At 35.2% G+C, this 22246-nt stretch overlaps 1 protein-coding gene across 10 annotated transcripts in view; it reads left to right on the top strand.

The window, feature by feature from the left end:
• Window positions 1-22246, top strand: part of HNRNPC (heterogeneous nuclear ribonucleoprotein C) — a 77082-nt gene that overhangs the window by 29562 nt on the left and 25274 nt on the right. For 7 of the 10 annotated variants that reach the window (XM_037834482.1, XM_037834475.1, XM_037834478.1 and 4 more), the window contains 3 exons: window positions 16007-16284; window positions 21381-21495; window positions 22103-22150. In XM_037834482.1, coding sequence (XP_037690410.1) covers window positions 16044-16284; window positions 21381-21495; window positions 22103-22150 — 404 coding nt within the window. In that variant the 5' untranslated portion in view covers window positions 16007-16043. Of the gene's footprint in view, window positions 1-2431; window positions 2455-16006; window positions 16285-21380; window positions 21496-22102; window positions 22151-22246 lie in introns of those variants that run through there. The other 3 variants (XM_037834484.1, XM_037834483.1, XM_037834479.1) reach the window with 2 other exon arrangements.

Genomic DNA, 22246 nt, shown 5'->3' with positions numbered 1-22246 from the left:
ACAACGCCAGAGTTAGCAGAAATATTATCTGGATAGCATTCAGAGTGCGTACCACTCTTAACTATAGTCGAACCACATTTGGACTATTACGTTCAAAAGTACTTTTTCAAGTCATCATTTCTTATGCACAGAAGGTGGCCAGGATGGGGAACAAAGAAAAAGAAAAATAATCATATTGCTAATGCATTTACAGTGAAGAGAAGAGCTACGGGATGAAATCTAGAGTTAAGAGCTGATGTAAGTTTTAGAATTAGGTATCTTCAGGTTTTGAGTTCCCATGCTTTGATGGCAGTTGAGAATGCTGGATCATTGGTGAATGAGCCACGGATATTATGGAGGGAATTTAAGCAACCTAAGAGAGATTTGGAGAGCAATGAACCTAGATGATTGAGTTTTTACTGTCACTGAGATGCTGGGAATGTTTTCTTTATGACCTTGATTTTTCAATTTGTTGCATTAAATTACCTATTTATACTTTTAACAGGAAACTTTATTATAAAGGTGCTTATAAAGAAAACTTGAACGAAACAGATCTAGAGAAAGAAAGTATTTACTTAGTAGTGTCAGGACTCAAAGATAACCATTGTTAAATGTTGCTTTTGGAGTTTTGATCTAGTTTTCTCTTGTCTTTTAGCTTTAGGTGTTTCTTTGTATGTATATTTTACCAATATTGGAATTGTTACTCTATATATAGTTTTAGAGCCTCTATATGGTGAATATTTTCTGTTAGCAAATATTCTACAACATACTGTTAAATGGATGTGTAATATTTTGTCACAAGGACTTAGAAGACTTTTTAGATGTTTCTCCTTTAACACTTTCAAAAGACATGGGATGACCTGAAATTTATTTAACATCTTTAATTACTTAATACAACATGTAGACTGGCCCATTGTTTGGCACTTAGCTTTCATTAAGGATTTTCACATGGACCTACACAAACATGTACTGATTGACTTCATTATAACAGTGGAAGTGATAGTTCCCCCTACAGCTCCGTTGGTTGATCGTTCTTGTATTAGCAAACGTAGTGGGGGGGGGGATTTTGCCAATTGCTTAAGTGTACAACCTGGCCTATCAATCATTTTTCCATTTGCTCTAATAGAATCTTAAACTATTTTGGACAGGTAATAGGTGCATATGTAGAATACACCATCCCTGTTGTCGTTCTGGTAACAACTGTCTAGATTGCCATGTTTGCTTTCTATATACTTTTTCTGTATGATTTGAAACTTGTAGACAGTGTGCTACATCTCCTAAGAATAAAGGTAATCTGTATCACCAAAATATTACAACACAAATGAAAAATAACATTAGTTCAATAATACCATCTAATATACCATATTATAAGTCCCTAGTTGTCACAGACTTTTTCCCCATTCCAGGATCAAGTCAAGGGTCACACATCACTTTTTTCATCTAGAAAAGCACCCCTCCCTTTTTTTTTTCTTGAGGTGTACCTGACATTTGAGTTATATGAAGTCTCATAAACTTGAGGCTCTCTGATTATTCCCTCATATAGATTCAAGCCATATATTTTGCCAAGAATATTGTGTGGGTGATGACGTATGTGTCTTACTGGATGGGTGATAATATGTGTTTCTTAAACGGTGTCATACCAGAAGGTATATAATGTCAGATTGTCGTACTATTGCTAATTTTAAGTTTGATCACTTGGTGTAGGTAGTAACTTCTAGGTCAACATTGGTAAAGGTGCATTTTCTCTTTGTAATTAGTTAGTAATATGTGAATAATACTTGGCCTGTTTCCCACACTGCAGGCTTTCACCCAGTAGTTTTAACATACATTGATGATATTTAACTGAATCAATACCTCCTGATCTGCACCAGTCTTATAAAGTGTTATCTTTAAATCACAGTTAATAATAATTTTAAGATATTTTTTCACATGAGGTCCATCTGTTTTTTTTTGTATTTCTCTTTCTCTGAGTTGTTAATGACTTTGCCTTCTTTTTTTTTTTTCTGGATTGTTATTTCTACTTTTTGAGACTTTTGAGTTTTGCCTTATTTAGGGCTTTGACAGACAGTAATTCTTTGTTTTCTTCTGGCATTTGTAATATTTTTACATTTAAATTTTGGTTTAAAATTTATTTTGGTTATGAGTGAGGTTGGTCCCCAACTCTTTTTCAGGTGGTGTCTTAGTTTCGTAGTCTACTTAAAGCAGATATTAGGAAATGAGTTTGCTTAAACAATGGGAACTTACTACATTGCAGTTTGAGGCAGAGAAAATGTCCAAATCAAGACGATGCTTTCTTCCAGAATACCAGCTGGCGGCATCTGTTGGTATTTCCCTTCTCTTTCAGGTTTCTCGCTTTCCACTTCTTACTTCCGTGGCTTTTGGTGGTGGTGGTGGGGTGTGGGGAGCAATAGCTCTCTGTGTTCATCCCATTTGTATTGGACTCCAGTAATAGGATTAAGACCCATCCTGAATGAGGTGAGTCACACCTTAACTGAAGTAGCCAGATCAAAAGATCCTACTTACAATGGGTTTAAACCTACAGGAATGGTTTAGATATAAGAATATGTTTTTCTAGAGTGCATGCTGCTTCAGACCACCACAGGTAGCTACCTAGTGCTTTTTTATTTTTAATTATCCATTTCCACTCATTTGTAAGTATCCTCTTGGTTTTAATTCTTAGACATAGCATTTAGTATAGTTTGTCTAAAAATGGCCAGTTACATTTTTTCCTGTCTTGAAAAATGTCCTAAAAATAATACTACGTACTGTTTTCCCATGCTAAATGTCTTTATATGATAGTCCCTACTTTGAGGTCATGTCTGCATTATTGATAAATGACCCTTGGGGATGGAACAAGTGAAAATGCACTTTTCCCTTTTTTTGCAAATATGTGGGCAGTTCATTGTTGGTCTTTGTGAAGAGACCAGAGGGAAAGAGTTGATGAAAGCAGTAGAGATCCATAGGTGGCACAGTACAAAGAAGGTAGCCAAAAGAAAGAAATATAAAAGTAGAATGGAAAATGATACCAAAAGGAACAAGGGACCTAAAGAGACGAAATGGCTGAAATGTCGTAAAGGAGAACAACTTATACCAGGTGAGAGATTCTTGACAAGAAATTGTGAGTCAGACTGAAGTAGGAAGACCTTGGAATCAAGATTTAGTCATCACTTTAAAAAATTGCCAACTCATTGCTGCCATCTAGTGCCACTTTGTCTTTTTTAAAAAGATGGGAAATAATTTTTACATATAGCATATTATGTATATGGCAGTTGCATCTGATTTAAATGGAATGTAGAGGCTAGTTTAGGTTTTAAGGGATAGTAATAAAAGAAATTCTAGGTATTTTCTAATCTGATATAAATTATTTCCTTTGTTCTGTACTTAGAATAATTTTATGTCATCTAGGATTTTCTTTTTCCTTTGACCAAGGAATAATGTAAGTATAGAGGGCTTGCTGAAATGCCCAATAAAAACATCTTGGTTCGGTTTCTTTACCTATTTTCTGTTTCTGTTTGCAATAAATATGACTAGAATTGATACTGGAAACAGTCCAAATGAGTGGTATTGAAGATGGGTCAAGTATTTAATCTCCATTCCCTCCCCCAACCCCCAATCCTTTGCCAAAAGGTAGAGTTCTGTAGCTCTGGCATAAAGGCAAGAGAGCCTAAGGTTTGACCCCAATTTTAAATTGATTTTGGCCTAGCTCCTGGCAAATTCCAAGACTTGAATTAATATCTTCTCAGTGTATGGACCATTTGAATGACCTGTTTTCTCTCACGATCATCACATAGTTCAACCTGCCTTTCCCATCTTGCTGTACTTGAGAATAACAAACTTGATTTAAATATCGCTTGATTTAATGCGAACATGAGAAAAATGGAGTAGTAGTTACAAACATTTCCCAAAGTTTCAGCTAGATTGACGATCCAAAATGAGTTTACTTCTCTTAGGAAGGCAAAGAGGCTTGAGATAATTTTTTTAAGTCCTGGGTTCCTTGGTGCAGAAAATTGAGAATGTGTAGTTGGAGATAAAGTTGACAGTTTTGCTTGCATCACAAACAGATGTAGTTTAAAAAAATTTTTTTTTGAAATGATTTCAAACTTCAAGGAAGGTAAAAAACATAAAAAAAGTAATACGGAGAACTCCATTATACCCCCTAGGCAGAGTTTAACCGTTTTGGCACATTTGTTGTGTAATTTTATATATCTGTCTTTGAACCTTTTATTGAGAGTAGGTTGCATACATCATGCTCCTTTAGCATATCATACTTTCATATATATTACCCAAGAACAAGGATATTCATTTATGTAGCCACAAAAAGGATAGTTAACCAAGATAAATTTAGCATTGATACTAAGCATACTAACTATAGTCCTGTTTTTTTTTTTTTGTTTTTTTTTTTTCAATTGTCCCAATAATGTTCTTTGGACATTTTCTCTGTTATTGGATCCAGTCCGGGATAATGTATTGCATTTAATTGTCACTATGTCTTTGGTCTAATTTTTTTTAAGCTGTTGAAACATACACAACATAAAATTCCTGTCTCTGTTCCCCCCAAGCATTTCAGTGGCATTTCATTTCAGTAGCATTAATCACATTCACAGTGTTGTGCTCTCATCACCACTACCAGTTACCAAAACTTACCCATCATGCTGAGCAGAGACCCAGTACCCGTTACTCATTGACTCCCCAGTCTCACGCTGTTCCTATTTTCTACTTCCTGTCACTATGAATTTACATACTCTATAGTTTCTTCATGTACTGGAATCTTACAACATCTGTCCTATGCACTCAGCATGTCTTCAAGGTTCATCCATGTAGGGAGGGTCATGTATCAGAACTTTATTCGTTTGTAAGGCTGTGTAATATTTCATTGTGTAGCACATTTTGTTTATCCACGCATTTGTTGATAGACATTCTGGTTCTTCTACCTTTTGACTGTTGTGAATAATGCTGCTTTGAACATCAATTTGCAAATACCTGTTCGAGTCCTTGCGTTCAGTTCTCTTGGAGTGGGATTGCCTAGTTGTATGGTAGTTCTGTATTTAGCTTTCTGAGGAACTGCCTGACTTTTCCAGAGTGGCTGCACTGTTGGACAGTCCCACTAACAATGCATGAATATTTCAGTTTCTCTCCATCCTCTCCAACACTTGTTACTTTTGTTTGTTTTGATAGCCATTCTAGTGGGTGTGAAGTGGTAACTCATTATGGTTTTGAGTAGCATTTCCCTTTTACAACTAGTGATGAGCAGATTTTCATGTGCCTATTCAAGTTATTTTCCCATTTACTTAATTGGGTTGTTCGTCTTTTTGTTGAGTTTTAGGAATTTTTTTATATTTGGATATTAAACCCTTAACAGATACATGGTTTCCAAATACTTTCTTCCACCCTGCTTTGTTTTCAAAGCATAGAAATTTCTTTTTCACTTTCTTGATAACTAGTTCTTTGCATAAAAGTTTTTAATTTTGGTGAAGTCCATTTTAATTTTTTCTCTTGTTCATGCTTTTGGTGTAACATCTGGTAATCCATTGTTCAGCATAAGGTCCTCAATATCTTTCTGTTTTCTGCTAAGAGTTTTATACTTTTAGCTCCTATATTTAGGTGATTGAGCCATTTTGAATACATTTTTGTATGTAGTCTGAGGGTGGGGTGGACTTCCATTCTTCTGCATGCGGAGGTCCAGTTTTCTAAGCACCATTTGAAAAGGTTATTCTTTCCTCATTGTGGCACCCTTGATAAAAAATCAGTTGGCCGTCGATGGGTGGGTTTATTGCTGAATTTTCAGTTTTATGCTGTTGGTCCATATACCTGTCCTTGTGCCAGTACGAGACTATTTGATTATTGTAGCTTGTAGCTTTGTAACAGTTTGAAATCTGGAAGAGTGAGTCACTTTGTTCTTGTTTTGAAGATGGTTTTGGCTATTTAGGGTCCCTTGCCCCTTCCGTAAAAATTATATATCTTTTCTTTTTCTGCAAAGAAGACTGTTGGTATTTTGTTTGGGATTGCTTTGAACTAGATTATTTTATTGATTTATTTTTTTGGTTTTAGGATATGACAAGGAAGGTAGAAGAGGAAATAGAGGCCAATTTCTATATTCAAGAATCTTAAGTGTTTCTTGTCCTTTGCACTGCCAGTATGCCACTACAATCTCTTGTTTTATTGCTTCAGGATTAAGCATATGATTAGACAGACACATAGATCCTTTGGTATAATAAGGTAGTAGTAAAATATTGTAATATTCCTGGTTTTGACTTTCACTCACCAGATAAGCCTTGTGACCCTTTGTTGATTGAAATCATGGCAATAAGAACTTAGAATGAAAACATAAGTTACATAAACGTAATAAATGTTATATTCTATATTGTATACACATTCAAATAAATGTGAGTGCTATCACCTAATAATCTTGATACGTATTTAATCTTGTTTCTCCTTTGTCTTCTCTTCTTTGTTTACACTGTGGTAGAATCCTGCTTTTCTGGAAACTAGAGTAAAGTGGCATTCCGCTACTGAATCAAACAGGATGCAGGGTAACCAGGGGGAACTGTCATTTCAGAATCTGTTTCCTATTATTTCTGTGCTTTGAAAACAATTTGGAAAAGAAACTGAATCCACCATCTTTTTTTTTTTTTTTTTTTTTAACTTTTGAAGTAATTCCAAACTTTCATGAGTTAATTAATAATACAGACCCTACACAGAGAACTTCAGCATCCTCCTTCCTCTCCCCCACAGATACCCAGATCAACCAATTTTAACATTTTGTCACATTTGATCTATTGATCTCTCTCTCTAAATCTGTTTTCTGAACACTTGAGTGTAGGTTGCATGCATCATGCTTCTTGAACATTTAATACTGTTCATGTACAGGATATTCATTTATGTAACCACCTTAAATACAGTTATCAAATTTAAGAAATTTAACATTAATATAAAACTTAGTCTGTATTCCTATTTTCATACCCCAATGAATGTCCCCTTGAGCCTCTCTCCTTTTGTTAGATCTCATCTAGGACCATGTATTGCATTTAATTGTCCTTTCTCTTTAGTTGCTCTTTTTTAATTGTTGGAACATATGTACTACCTAAACTTTACCTTCTCAACCACTTCCTAGTTTACCATTCATTGGGATTAATCACATTAATGATACCATGGTACCCTTACCACCTTCCATTAAATCTAAAACTTTCCTATCTTCCCGGACTGAACTCCTACCCCCATTATGCATTAACTCTCCGTTCCCCCTGCCCTTGGCAATCTGTAATCCCATTTCTGTGTTGTTGAGCTTGCATATTCAGTATTTTCTTCGTAGTTACCATGGGGCTTAAATTTAACATCCTAAATCTACAGCAGTGTTGTTTGCTCTGATACCCACTTGACTTTAATAGTGTACACAAGCTGTCCTCCTGTATCCCTCTGTCCCCCACTTTTATGTAGTTCTTACCACAAATGACATGTTTATACATTATGGATTCAGGACCACTGATTTATCATTACATTTCTTTTTATCTTCGTTTTATTGAGATATATTCACATACCACGTCATACAAAACAAATTGTACGTTCGATTGTTCACAGTACCATTACATAGTTGTACATTCATCACCTAAATCAATCCCTGACACCTTCATTAGCACACACACAAAAATAACAAGAATAATAAAGTGAAAAAGAGCAATTAAAGTAAAAAAGAACACTGGGTGCTTTTGTCTGTCTGTCTGTTTCCTTCCCCCATTTTTCTACTCATCCATCCATAAACTAGACAAAGGGGAGTGTGTTCCTTATGGCTTTCCCAATCCCACTGTCACCCCTCATAAGCTATGTTTTTATACAATTGTCTTCGAGATTCATGGGTTCTGGGTTGTAGTTTGATAGTTTCAGGTATTTACCACCAGCTGCCCCAATTCTTTAGAACCTAAAAAGGGTTGTCTAAAGTGTGCGTAAGAGTGCCCACCAGAGTGACCTCTTGGCTCCTTTTGGAATCTCTCTGTCACTGAAGCTTATTTCATTTCCTTTCACATCCCCCTTTTGAACAAGAAGATGTTCTCCATCCCACGATGCCGGGTTTACATTCCTCCCCGGGAGTCATATTCCACGTTGCCAGGGAGATTCACTCCCTTGGATGTCTGATCCCACATAGGGGGGGAGGCAGTGATTTCACCTTTCAAGTTGGCTTAGGTAGAGAGACAGGGCCACATCTGAGCAACAAAGAGGCATTTGGGAGGAGGCTCTTAGGCACAATTATAGGGAGGTCTAGCCTCTCCTTTGCAGCAACAGTCTTCCCAAGGGTAAATCCTGTGGTAGAGAGCTCAACCCATCAAACACCCGTCCCCTATGTCTGTGGTCATGTTAGCAACCATCGAGGTGGGGTAGGCCAATACCCCTGCATTCTCCACAGGCTCCTCAAGGGGGCTCTACATATTTTTTTTCCTTGTTTTGTTTTTTTTTTTTTAACCTTTTTTTTTTAAGTCAACTGTATGAAAAATAAAAAAAATTAAAAAAAATTTAAAAACAATAAAAGAACATTTCAAAGAGACCATAACAAGGGAGTAAGAAAAAGACAACTAACCTAAGATAACTACTTTACTTCCAACATGTTCCTACTCTTCCCCAAGAAAGTTACCTAATATAGCAACATTTCTGTGAGCTTGTTCCTACTATACCCATCAGAAATTAACAGACCATAGTCATTCCTGGGCATTCCCAGAACATTAAATTTACCCACGATACCTTATCTGTTCTTCTTGGATTATTGTTCCCCCTTCCTTAATTACTCTCTATCGCTAGTTCCCCTACATTCTACATTATAAACCATTAGTTTTACATTTTTCAAAGTTCACATTAGTGGTAACATATAATATTTGTCTTTTTGTGCCTGGCTTATTTCGCTCAGCATTATGTCTTCAAGGTTCATCCACGTTGTCATATGTTTCACGAGATCATTCCTTCTTACTGCCGTGTAGTATTCCATCGTGTGTATATACCACATTTTATTTATCCACTCATCTGTTGAAGGACATTTGGGTTGTTTCCATCTCTTGGCAATTGTGAATAATGCTGCTATGAACATTGGTGTGCAGATATCTGTTCGTGTCACTGCTTTCCGATCTTCCGGGTATATACCGAGAAGTGTAATCGCTGGGTCGAATGGTAACTCTATACCTAGTTTTCTAAGGAACTGCCAGACAGACTTCCAGAGTGGCTGAACCATTATACAGTCCCAACAACAGTGACTAAGAGTTCCAATTTCTCCACATCTCCTCCAGCATTTGTAGTTTCCTGTTTGTTTAATGGCAGCCATTCTGATCGGTGTGAGATGGTATCTCATTGTGGTCTTAATTTGCATCTCTCTAATAGCTAGTGAAGCTGAACATTTTTTCATGTGATTCTTGGCCATTTGTATTTCCTCTTCAGAGAACTGTCTTTTCATATCTTTTGCCCATTTCATAATTGGGCTGTCTGTACTATTGTCATTGAGTTGTAGGATTTCTTTATATTTGCAAGATATCAGTCTTTTGTCAGATACATGGTTTCCAAAAATTTTTTCCCATTGAGTCGGCTGCCTCTTTACCTTTTTGAGAAATTCCTTTGAGGTACAGAAACTTCTAAACTTGAGGAGTTCCTATTTATCTATTTTTTCTTTTGTTGCTTGTGCTTTGGGTGTAACGTCTAGGAAGTGTCCACCTAATACAAGGTCTTGAAGATGTTTTCCTACATTATCTTCTAGGAGTTTTATGGTACTTCCTTTCATATTGAGATCTTGGGTCCATTTTGAGTTAATTTTTGTGTCGGGTGTGAGGTAGGGGTCCTCTTTCATTCTTTTGGATATGGATATCCAACTCTCCCAGCCCCATTTTCAACCTGGAGAACTCTCTAGCCTCTCCTGTGAGATTTGTCTAGTGGAGATAAACTCCCTCAGGTTTTATGTGAAAATGTCTTAATCTCACAATCATTTTTCGAAGAGAGATTTGTGGGATAGTTTTCGTGTTTTCCTTGAGCGCTTTGAGCATATTTAGGCCCATTTTTTAAAAGTCTTGTTTGTTCTAGGTCTGGTCCTCCTCATTGATGGTTTCCAATGCTTTAATCTTCTCCTGTGTCTTAGTCATCACTTTCTTTGTATGTTTTGTAACCTTTTGTTGCAATCTGTGCATTTTGATATTCTAATATGTTATCACTAGAAGTTAGACTCAGACGTTTAGGTTCCTTAAGCTTGTATCCAACCCAGCAGTATGACAGAGCTTTCCAGTCAGCCATCCCTTTGCCCCACTTCCACCCTCCAGCCCCCCAGCAGCACAACGTGACTACTTTCCCACATTGTTTTGTAGGACTTTTCAGTGATCAGTCTGGGACAGTGAGTCCCCCAGGCCACCACCAGTCAGATTGGGCTAAATAAATGCCCCCAGTATGTGCACAAGGATTACTCTGCTCCTTCCAAAACTGGGAAGAGGATTATGCACTGGGATTGTGAGTGGCTCCATGCTGAGCCAGTGAGTGGTGGAGGAGGGGTTGTCTAGGGTACCAAGAGATCCTGCCACTTCTCAGTAAACTTTTTCTTGATTAGGCACTTGGCTATAACTGTTGTCCTTTAAATGTTTTCTGGAACTTTGAGAAGGATGTTTCTGCCAGTTCTTGTTGGTTGTTCAGGCTTCTTTGGGGAGGCTGCCCTGAAGCATCTCACTCTGCCATCGTGATCAGGGTGGGCTGAATCTATGTTTTTAAAATTGTATGTACTTTTATGCACATAAGGGTTTCTGTATTTTGTATTGAACTTGAGGAAGAATGAGCTTGACTAAGATCACTTTGGATCTCATTTTCCTGAGAAAACTTTTTTTAAATTATATTTTGATGTTTAATTCTTTTTTTAAAACATCCTATGAAACTGCCATGTATTGTATTTTGTTTTTTTAATTCGATTTTATTGAGATACATTCACATACCATGCAGTCATACAAAATGTACATCAGTTGTTCACAGTACCATTATATAGTTGTGCATTCAACAAAATTAATTTTTGAACATTTTCATTACAATACACACAAAAATAATAAAAATTAAAGTAAAAAAGAACACTGGGTGCCTTTTTTTTTTTTTTCCTCCCATTTTTCTACCCATCCATCCATCCACTGGACAGAGGGGAGTGTGGTCCATATGGCTTTCCCAATCACATTGTCACCCGTCATAAGCTACATTTTTATACAGTCGTCCTGAGAAAACTTTTAAAGGTTGTGTCTGGACTACTTTAATCACTGAGTACTTAGGATTGTCCAGAAAGTTGTTTTCCATTAAGATATTAGAATAGATTATTGAAGTTAAGACTGCATCACACTGATGAATGTCATTTTATTATTTGGCAGGATTATTAGACTAGTAAATTCTAGCTAATAGTGTAGAGTAGGGAAAATTGGGTTTGTTTGAATAGTTGAAAGAAAAAACTTCTTAAAATAGAGAGGAGGTGACAATAGGTAGAAGATGAGGGCTGATGTTCTCAAATCATTTGCATGTTTGTGTATAAAACATGTTTTAAGACCTGGACTATTACATTGGACCTTTTTCAATTACTTTCAAATGCTTTTCCTGATTATGTGGTATATGCCTGAGTTTTTTCTGCCCGGAAAAGAAAAAAAAAAACAAACCAAAACCAGTAATGAATCTACGTGTTAATTGGAGAAAATTTGGAAAATGTAGAAAACCTATGAAGAACCACAAGCAATAACATAAGAACACTTCGGAGCGTATTTCTGTCCTATACTAATTAATTAAGGTCATATGTATATATATAGTCTATGCTTCCTATTATATATATAATATACAATTTTTTATGCTGCTTTTTTGACAAACATTTTAAAGTTCTCTGTAAATTGTCAAAAGATTTCAGTTGCTGGTAATTTGAATACTGGATTTGTTACAAAATATTTTACATAACTGTATGTGGAGTATAGTAAATCACATGCTTCATGTCTGTATAAAGTAAAAAGCAAAAATCAACTTATTATTCTACTTGTATTTTACACTTGAAATCTGTTATTTCTTTGAGACCATACTGTTTTAAGATTAATGTTGATCGGGGAAGTCTCCCCCATTTCTTTCTCCCTTACCAATTCTTTTAAAAAAACCCTCATTCTGATTTGTTACATTTCTGTTAGATTTTAAAAGAAAAAAAAAAAAGCTTAATGAGTTGTCATAGAGCAGACACCCTTGTAGCTATCATTCAAGTCAGGAAGTAGAACTTTTGCCTGCAAGGTTTCCACTTTGGAATAATCCTGTGACAGCCAGAAAACCTTTAAGAAGAAAATGGAGTGGCGTATTTAAGGAAAGAGCATGTGATACAGGGATTTTTATACCCAGCAAAACTGATTTACAAGTATAAAGACTACAGTGAAACTGTTACTAACAGAAAACTAAGGGACTATGGTTCTCATGACTTCTTTAGTAATAATCTGTTAGAAGCTTGAGACACCAAAATAAGTAGAGAAACGTGGTGGAATTTAAGCACCAGTATTTCAAAATGACTATCGCCAAGGGGTCAGACATGATTCTGATCAAGCCTTTGGAGCCAGCTGCCAATTTCAGGAAATGCAGAGTATGGAGAAACATGTTTGAACTGTACTCTTGAGTATGAACATCTGGAAAATCCAGACTATGGGAAAGAAGATGTCAAATGCCCTGGATTCTTCAAAAGATAAATTTTAAAGAAAGGGATAGAAGGGGAACTCTCAGATTAAAAACCTTAAAGCATACATCAAATTTGTTTTAATGGATGAGACTGTTGTGTTTAGGGATACTCATTTAGGTGGTAGAATTGTTTAAAAAGGAAGAAAATAATTGTTAAGGCAGAATAGTTATTTTGGTGGGGCAGAAGGCATTTGAGTGGAACGGGGCACACAAGGACATTCTGGGTTAGTTTGAGAATTTATAAGGACTAAGCTGCTCTAGCCACTTCAGACTTTTTAAATGTAGTCCTCACCCACTTACTGGAGCAGGAGAACCCCTCCCAGCTTTTAGTTTTCCTAAAATTGGCTCCCTTTATTTTCCAGTCAATACTAGCTGGATATTGGGGATTCTTATGTTTTCTAGGTCTTTTGGAGTCCCAGTTGTGTCCTTTTGTTCTTTCATAGAGTGATACCATGCAGATCTTGTTACTTTTAGCATACCTTCACCAGCTTGTATTTTGGGGGTTTCATTGGAATATCTTGACACCTAGTTTTGTTGTAAATGTTGCCCATTGGTTTTGCTAGCTAGTTGCCTTTTTTTTTTTCTTTTCCTTTTTTTTTAGTTACAGAAGTTACTGGTTTACAGAGAAATTATGCAGAAAATAGAAAGTTCCCATGTACCCCCTATTAACTCATCTTCCACTAGTATGGTACATTTGTTAAAATTGATTAAAGAATATTATTATAATTGAACTATTGACTATAGTTCATGGTTTCCATGGTTGTGTTATACAGTCCTATGTTTCTGGTTTTGTTTTCTTTTTTAAATTTTTATTCTAGTAATACACACAACTTAATTTTCCCTGTTAACCATTTTCAAGTATATAATTCACTGCTGTTAATTACATTCATAATGTTGTGCTCCCATTATCACTATCCATTTAGCTATCTAGGTGTTTTGTTTTTATGTGGGTGTTTTAGAGAGATTCAAAAACTATGCTGTTGTTACTTTCTTCCAGGAACCCTAGTTCTTTTCTCCTTGCTTGTAGGGTATTGACCATCTTTCTCCCCTTCCAGAGGTATCTTACAAACAAGTAAGGTATGTTAAAAGTTAGAAGGGTAGGGCAAAGTGTCATCTATGATTAGTGATTTCTAAACCTTTGGGAAATGTATTCCCTTTTCAATAAAATTTTTATACAGCAATACCACTAGAATATAAATTCTTTGAGGACCATGTGTATGATAGTCTGTCCTCTGAAGTGGCCCTGGTCTCCTAGGATTGGATTTCTGTAGGAGTAGATGTCTGGGGGTGTTCAGTCTCTACTGTTCCAGCATTTCTTGGTTTAATATTTATAGTAAGAATAGGTATTGAAAGTCATCCCATTGACCTTAGCTAAGTTTTAAGTTTGGGTTATTATAGTTTTTCTCTAATAAGTAGTTTGTGATTTTTGTAACAAATTTAGAAACTGCATGTAATCAAAAAAGAGAAATAAAATTGTATCCTTAACCACTGTCAGCATCTTTTTTTTTTTTTTAAGCGTATCTGGCTGCCTCAGCCTTTCAAATAGACTTCATTGAGAGAATTAAGCCCTAATATCCTGAGTAATAAATATTCTTTGCATCTCGATTGATACTAGTTATGTGCCATCCTTGTGAGAATTGAGAAAATACTTACTTACATCCGTTTCTGTTCTGTGGTTCAAAGCACAACCCCTGGAAAGGGTGTAAGTGTTAGTTGTCTGATGTTTTTCCCCATGTGGCACGTAGGCCCTCTCCCCCATCCTCCCAGGGTAATTTCTTGTCATCAAACCCAGGGAGATTTTATCTAATTTGCTATAGATATATTTACTCTGGAAAATATTTGCTGAAAACCGATTTATGCCTCTACCTGTAATAATAGCAAACCTTAATAGTCAGCAGTAGTATCTGAAGTCAGTTAAGCCCTTTAGCAGGTTTCTGTCTTAATTACTCTTGGTGTTCTCAGGATTTCTGCCTTGCCTGCTTAGAATTGAAAGGCTGTTGGTGGTTCTCATTGGTTGTTTCACTGGTAAATCTTCATTGCTTAATCTAAAAATAAAGCAATTAAAAAGCTGTAAGTTTTTAAACTAGTACTGCCTGTTAAACAACTATGTCAAAATGGTAGGGGTTGTGTACAAATAATACACTACGTGTCTATTAGGTACATTATAAGACAGTTTCACATAATCCTTGAACTAGGTTGTCATGATTCACTTGAAGAATAGAAGTCAGTAGATTTTAGATATTGTTTGATATCTTTTTTTACTTGAATTTCTTTGGTACCTTTCAAAGGGATGAATGGGAAATATTTTAAGAATGTTACTCTAAAGCTAACTATGGTTGGTCCATCTTAAACCCTGCAAGTTTGGGGTTGGAGTGGGAAAGGGCAGCAGATTTATATAGAAGATTGTTAGGTAAAACATTTTCACTTATAAAGGATGTAAGAAGGTATTACCATAAATTTCTGTGTAATTTTAATAGGAATGAGCTTCCATAGCATATAAAGATTATTTGTTTTTATCCATTCTGAGGAAATTTGTGTCCTATTCCTTGCTCCCCCTTTTCTTCTTGATCCATATAATGATCCACTGGCTAGTTTTATCATTATCACCATCCAGTACTATTAAATGTCCTTATTTTAGGTCATCACATCAAAACTAGGTTAAGAGTCACTGAAAGATGGTGTTGAATGGTATCTGCAGGATATTATAAATAATTTGAAATACCTGGGAATAGATATGTCCGGAATGAATGAATGGTTTCTGTTTAATTTATTGCCTTTATTTGCGTAGTAAGGTTAATTGTTCTTAAGGCTAAAGAGTCATTTATCTACATTCATCCAGTTAAGGAAAGATTGGGGATGGCATTTGAAGTTTTGTTTATCTTTGGGGAATGAGTACGACTCATTTTAGTAAAACCCATGTGCAGGAAGATGTAGCTAATATCAGTTATTGATACGTGGTTAGAAATGGCTAGCATGACTGAAAAGATGAAAACTTCAGAAATAATTTGTTTGAGGACTTCAAAACAGGGAGGGGTCACTAGGATTTAATAATGTCCAACAGAATTGTGTTGCCAGTAATAGTCTAAAAGAAGGATTTTTTTTTTTTTTTTTTTTTTTTTTTTTTTTTTTTTTTGAGAAATGATAGTTAAGTGCAGCTAGAATACTTCAGAGAGGAGGAAGTTGGATTTATTTAAGGATTTATTCATGGGCATTGGTCTTTGTATAGCAGTATACTTGATCTCATTGATTTGCTGCTGCAAGATCACTTTAACATTGTCTCAGAATAAGAATAGAGTAAATTTTATCAAGAAATTTGATTTTAGCGTCTGTTCACCTGAATGCGTTTTTTTCCTTCCAGTTTTTCGACTTTGTGACAAACCTTATCATCAAACACCATGGCCAGCAATGTTACCAACAAGACAGATCCCCGCTCCATGAACTCCCGTGTATTCATTGGGAATCTCAATACTCTGGTGGTGAAGAAGTCTGATGTGGAGGCAATCTTCTCGAAGTATGGCAAAATTGTGGGTTGCTCTGTTCATAAGGGCTTTGCCTTCGTCCAGTATGTTAACGAGAGAAATGCCCGGGCTGCTGTAGCGGGAGAAGATGGCAGAATGATTGCTGGCCAGGTTTTAGGTAAGGTCTGGGTTGAAAAAATTGTTTCATTGATGTTGTAATTCAGCCCTAAGGGTTTTTCTATATACAGTCTTTTTTTCTTTTTCTCTCTCCCACTTTATCCAAAAAAATGCCTTGTCTAAAATGTTTTGCATGTTGTGGCTATGACTTTGAGGTTGTAGGTATAAAGTTTTTAATTAGGGATTTTATTTATTATTCTGTTCTGCATAGTAGAGGCTGGATAACCCTTAGTTGGCAGACTTGAGTAAGAAAGGAGAAGTGAGAATAATTTTTCATGATGTAGAAATGCTATCTAAATGGTTATGTCCTGCTCCTCACAGTGGATTTAGGAAAGACAGTATAGCTTAGACATGCGTGGGGGATCGAGTCAGACTGCCTGGCTCTGCATTGGAGTTTCACTTCTGTATGCTCTGCTACAAATTGTTGACTGATCTTTAAATTTTCTCGTGTTAAAATGGAGGAACAGTAGTACCTGAATACTACTTCTTACTTGAGCTAATAGTTCTGTACTATTACGATTTAGATAAATTGAGAGGATTAATTGAAATGATTCATGACAGCCTCTAGTATTGTCCCAATTCATTACACTCAGTAAAAGACTTACATTTGTTTTTAGCAGTGTGAACCCTCTATATGTTTTAAATATTTGTTCCCTAGTAAGGGGTCTGCTTTGTTCAAACTTTGTGAAATGAGATCTGAACTCTGTTCAGATAATGTTTTTTAGTTTCTAAACTTTTAGGTGGTTGCCTTCCCATTTATTAGATCACGTAAGTGTGTTCAGTATAATTTTAGAATTTCATCTCCATGAATATTAACTAATTGATTGCCAACTTCTAGGATTATTGTCCAAAGTCATAGTAACTAGATATAGTTTATATTTTCTTGGGTCCTTTCACTTAACTTGGCATGAACATTGGGGAATTTAAAGGATTTGTAAATAAAGTCCATTTTTTTTTTTTTTTTTTATGGATTAAAAACAAAAGCACAGATGGCTTAAGTGCCATCATAAGTCTATATGGAAGAAAGGAAGAATGGCTTGTTCTACTGTTGATATATGTTGCTTTTACCAGTTGAACATACATTTTAGATTTATAAAGTTTCAGCAAATCGTAAATCATGCGATTTTTCAACGGCTTTTTTTTGAAGAGTTTTGTGGTGGCTTAGTGAACTTTTTCATTGTGTTTTCAACATTTTGAGGAGTTTGTATTCAGTTTTTAAAATATATAATGTATATCAGTTTTGAAACCCAACACAGCTTTTGATCCCTTCTTTTAGATTCCTTTCTTCTGCTGGAGTGTTTTTTTTCCCCATTAAGTATTGCTATTTTGATACTTTGAGACTACTTTGGAAATTTGGTTATACTCAGTGACTTTCATTCTAGCTGTTTTGTGGTAGCTTTTATTCCACTGATGGAATGACAGTTCTTTGTAATTTGTATTTCAGATCCGAGCATTTCTCAAGTGCTGTTTTAAAAATCTTAAACCTGTTAAGTGCAAAAGACAATGAATTGGTAAAGGGAAATATGTGAAGTTAAAGACCATATAATCTTTGACATTTAAGATACACAGAACAGCTGTATCTTAGAAATTTTCATTATCTGTCTTACATCCAGTGTACAGGAGAACCCAGAATATATTGAAGTTGAGCATTCATAAAGTGGCTGAGGTGAAAATAAACTTAAACAAGAGTTTTGCAAAAGCTCTTATAATGACCTCATGCAGTGTGGTGGATTATAACCTTTTAACTTTGTCAGGGAAATTTTCTAACATTCACAGAAGTGGCAGGCTCAAATTTAATGAGCCTCTACATACATGTCAGCTAGTTTAACATCAACATTTGGTCAATCTTGTTTCATCTATTTTTTTTTCTTTTTTCAAAGTATTTTAAAGACTTCAGTATACATCTAGCAGGTAAGAACCTTTACTGATGCAAAACACAATGCCGTTATCACACCTAGCAAAATTGACAGTAATTCCATAATGTCATCTAATATTCAGTCTGTATTCAGATTTCTTCCTTTATTGCCTCAAATTGTAAAAAGTAACTTTATTCATACCAGACTCCAATCCATGTACACAAGTAAGTTCTCCTATGCCCTATGGAATTTTATTGAGATACACTTACACCCCATATAATCCATCCAAAGTCTACAATCAATAGCTCCCAGTCTTCATCATATAGTTGTGCATTCATCACCACAATAAATTTTCAAGCATTTTCATTGCTCCAAAATAAAGAAAAAAAAAAAAAATGAAATAAAAAAGAACACCCAAACCATCCCATATCCCTTATCCCCCCTAATATTGATATATATTTTTGTCATCATTTTATTATTCATCTGCCCACACTGATTAAAGAGAGTGTCGGTTACCAGGTTTTCATTATCACACAGTCACATGATAAAACCTATATAGTTAGCCATTTATCATCAAGAATCAAGTCTACCGGATTACCATTCAACAGATTCAGGTATTTCCTTCTAGCTAGTCTAATACACTAGAAACTAAAAAGGAATATCTGTAAATGCATAAGAATAATCTCCAGATTAACATCTCTATTTGAGATCTCTCAGCCACTGAAACTTTTATTTTGTTTCATTTCTTTCCCCCCTTTTGGCATTCTCAAGGCCATGATGCCAGGGAGACTTAAACCCCTGGGAGTCATGTCACACATAAGGGCCTACCTTCACTTTTAAAAATTGATTACATTGTTGAACTCTTTAACACTTCTGTATTCTGGAAGTGTCATGTAACTTTTTTTTTTTTTTTTCCTGTCCCTCTTTTATGTAATACTGGTAGATGTAGAGTAGTGCTGTCCAGTAAAAATGTAAGGGAAGGTATAAGTATTAAAATTTTTCAAAAGTTACATTAAAATAAGTAAAAAAAAAAAAAGTGAAATTAAATCTGTTTTATTTCACCGAATACACTAAAAATACTGTCATTTCAACGTGTAATCAACATAAAAATAATGAGGTATTTTGCTTTTTTCATACCAAGTCTTTGAAATCCAGTTGAGTATATTTCACTTAAAGCACATCTAAATTCAGACTAGCCACATATCATGCAGACCTAGAGGCTTGAATAAATTCAGGTTCACTAAAATGTTACGTGTTTAGTATTGTGTCATATCAGGTGGCTTAAAATGGTTGTCCTAGTTTTAGTGACGTAAGGCATGATTAATGGGTTCAGGTGTTAATGGCTTGATACATCCATTTTAAGGTTCCCCATCAGTTTCTCACCTTAGAGTGATCATATCCATTAGAGGTTGTACAAGTTTTTTTTCTAATGTTTTCTTTGTTTATTAGCTATAATTTTAAAATATTAAAAACATTACTGTTTCGTTTACTGAAATACTATTCACATTGGAAAGGCAGGATGAACCTGGATTCTTGCTATTTTTCAAATTTTTGTGTAATAAATTGGTACTCTAGCAACCTCCAAATATAATCATCATGAATTACAAATTTGTATATTTTTAGTTGATGTATTTTAATTCAATGTCATTTACTCTTTGAAGCTCAAAATACTTTATCTTTGGCCAATGGATTGTCTTCAAGTTTGTTTCTGTATCCTGAGACCTAACCTTTTAAATCTTGCATTGGTTCCTTGCTTTCTGGCACCACAATATATCTCATGTCATCTGGTGTATTTATTGACCTAAAATTGAAATTTGCCACTAACTGCTTTTGGTAGGAAATAATTTACAAACCACAGCCTGGGCACTGAGTGTTCATTGGAGTGTTCATTGCTCTATTGAATTTTAGTTGCTTCTGGCTGGTTTCACTGGGCAGAAAAGGAAAACTTTTGTGTGTAGGAAACAATATTGAACCCATACTGGTATTTCTGAATCATATTCAGAATTATTAGGTTTTTATTTAACTTCTCATTTTATATTTGTTTTGTGGCATGGTTTCAAAGTAGCATATCTGTATTTTCCCCCAAAATTTAGATTCTGGAATACAATTTCAGATTTGAGGTTCTTTTTGTTCTTGGTATAAATCCCAATATTTATTTTGAATCAAAATACTATAGTTTATAATCTTGTGAAATAGTTTTTCTGTAAGGTTATGTAGTTTGGTTGTACTGTTTCATTTTGTTTTAACAGTTCAAGGTTGCTTTTTTAAAAACTTAATTCTTAGTTTTATAAAAGCTTAAATGGTTTCAAAGTCAACTGTAAAAAGCAAGGTTGTTACAAATGTTTGATGATATTAAAAATTAGAAAAGAGTTGAGTGTGCCAACAACTCTGAAGGTTATTTATTCACATAATGGTGTTCAGCAAATAGACACAATCTGATTTTCATTTGGTCATTTGGTAAACTGAGTTTTGTCTCATTGTTTTTTTGGCAAATGGGCTTTTTTTTTTTTTTTTTTTTTTTTTTTTTAAGAACAAGAGGGAGGAGAGCATGAATTCTTATTTGGTAGGTGATGGGAGTCAGTGTAGGTAGCTAGCAGCTGTGAGGTAGATGTTTTAAAGATTATTGTACATGAATCTACGATTTTTCCTCCTTGGTTCCTTTATTTTTCTTTTTGGGGTGGAGTGGGGGTAAAAGTTGTCTTCTAAGCAATTCATTGTCCACATTCTTGACTGCAGTTCTTAAGGTGCTTTAAACCCCCTGTACAGTTGATCTTATTTGTAAGGGTATTTGAATAAAAATTGCCTTTGGAGGGTGTTGTGGTTCCAACCACATTGATTCATGAATTCATCATCCTCTGAAATCATTCACTCATTCCTAGCATATTAGTGTGTGCTAATCATTTAAAATGCACAGAACCATTCTTAGGATGGTGACTCTTTAGTCATTGATACTTTATTCCTGTGATAGGAAAAGTGAACAACTGAGTAAGCAGAGTTGGTGGGAGTTGAAGTGTGGGAGGTGAGAGTGAAAGGTAGCAAAGACAAACTCAGCACATTATGTGTGATGAACACTTTCAGTACAGAATAGAATGCTAAAGAAATGTTAGAGCACTTTTTAAGAAGAGAAGGGAAGATGAGATACATTGTTAAACCTACATTGATTTATATGACTATATGGGATATTTTCTCTCGGGTTGTCATTAAAATTTTTGTTTTTGTTTTGTTTTGTTTTGTTTTTCAGATATTAATCTGGCTGCAGAGCCAAAAGTGAACCGAGGAAAAGCAGGTGTGAAACGATCTGCAGCGGAGATGTACGGGTCAGTACCAGAACACCCTTCTCCGTCCCCTCTACTCAGGTCCGGAACTTTATTATTTATAACTGCATTGTGTCCATGAATGGGCATCTTCTCTATCTGTTTTCTGGATGTGGGGAGGGTTAAATGTAGTTTATTTAATCTGTGTAAAGTAATGCTTTATTAATTTTTATATGTTTTAATATGCCTCCTTTTTGCACTTGTTTCCTAGAGGATTATTAGGACTGAGATTTTTTCCTATTAAATAGTAGTTTGGTGTTTATAGCATAAGTTGAAATCCTTCAAGTTTGTTGTTGCTTCTATAAGAAGCTGGGGGAGTAAGAAACAAGGAGGTGATACAGGAATGTTTAGTTGACTTGTATTATTTACTGTTCTTATTCTTTTAGCTTTATATTGTTGGTTGAAATTTTATCAATCTTTGATCTGAATTAACAATTTAACCACTGAATGTCCAGTGGCCCAAGGTAATAGGCAATTCTATTGAGAAAAGGAATTCCATACTTAGTGATTTATTGTTAAGAGATGGGGGAATATTCCAGGTTAATCTTGTTGATTTGCTTGTTGTAATTTTTGGCATGGTTTTTTTTCCCATCTGTGTGAATTGACGTCAATACCTCCAAATTAATCTTCTTTGGTGTTTATTTTACAGCTCTTCTTTTGATTTGGACTATGACTTTCAACGGGATTATTATGACAGGTATGTTGAAGGAGTTTTATTTTTGCTCTTCTGTTAAACTGCACAATAGTCATTTTGTCTTTCTATCTTGAGTAATGAATTTTCTCTTTTATACTA

This window comes from Choloepus didactylus, chromosome 4 (assembly GCF_015220235.1).
Source record: "Choloepus didactylus isolate mChoDid1 chromosome 4, mChoDid1.pri, whole genome shotgun sequence".
NCBI lineage: Eukaryota > Metazoa > Chordata > Mammalia > Pilosa > Megalonychidae > Choloepus > Choloepus didactylus.
Note: the sequence above shows the minus strand (reverse complement) of the source record. Positions and strands in the feature narration are given on the sequence as shown.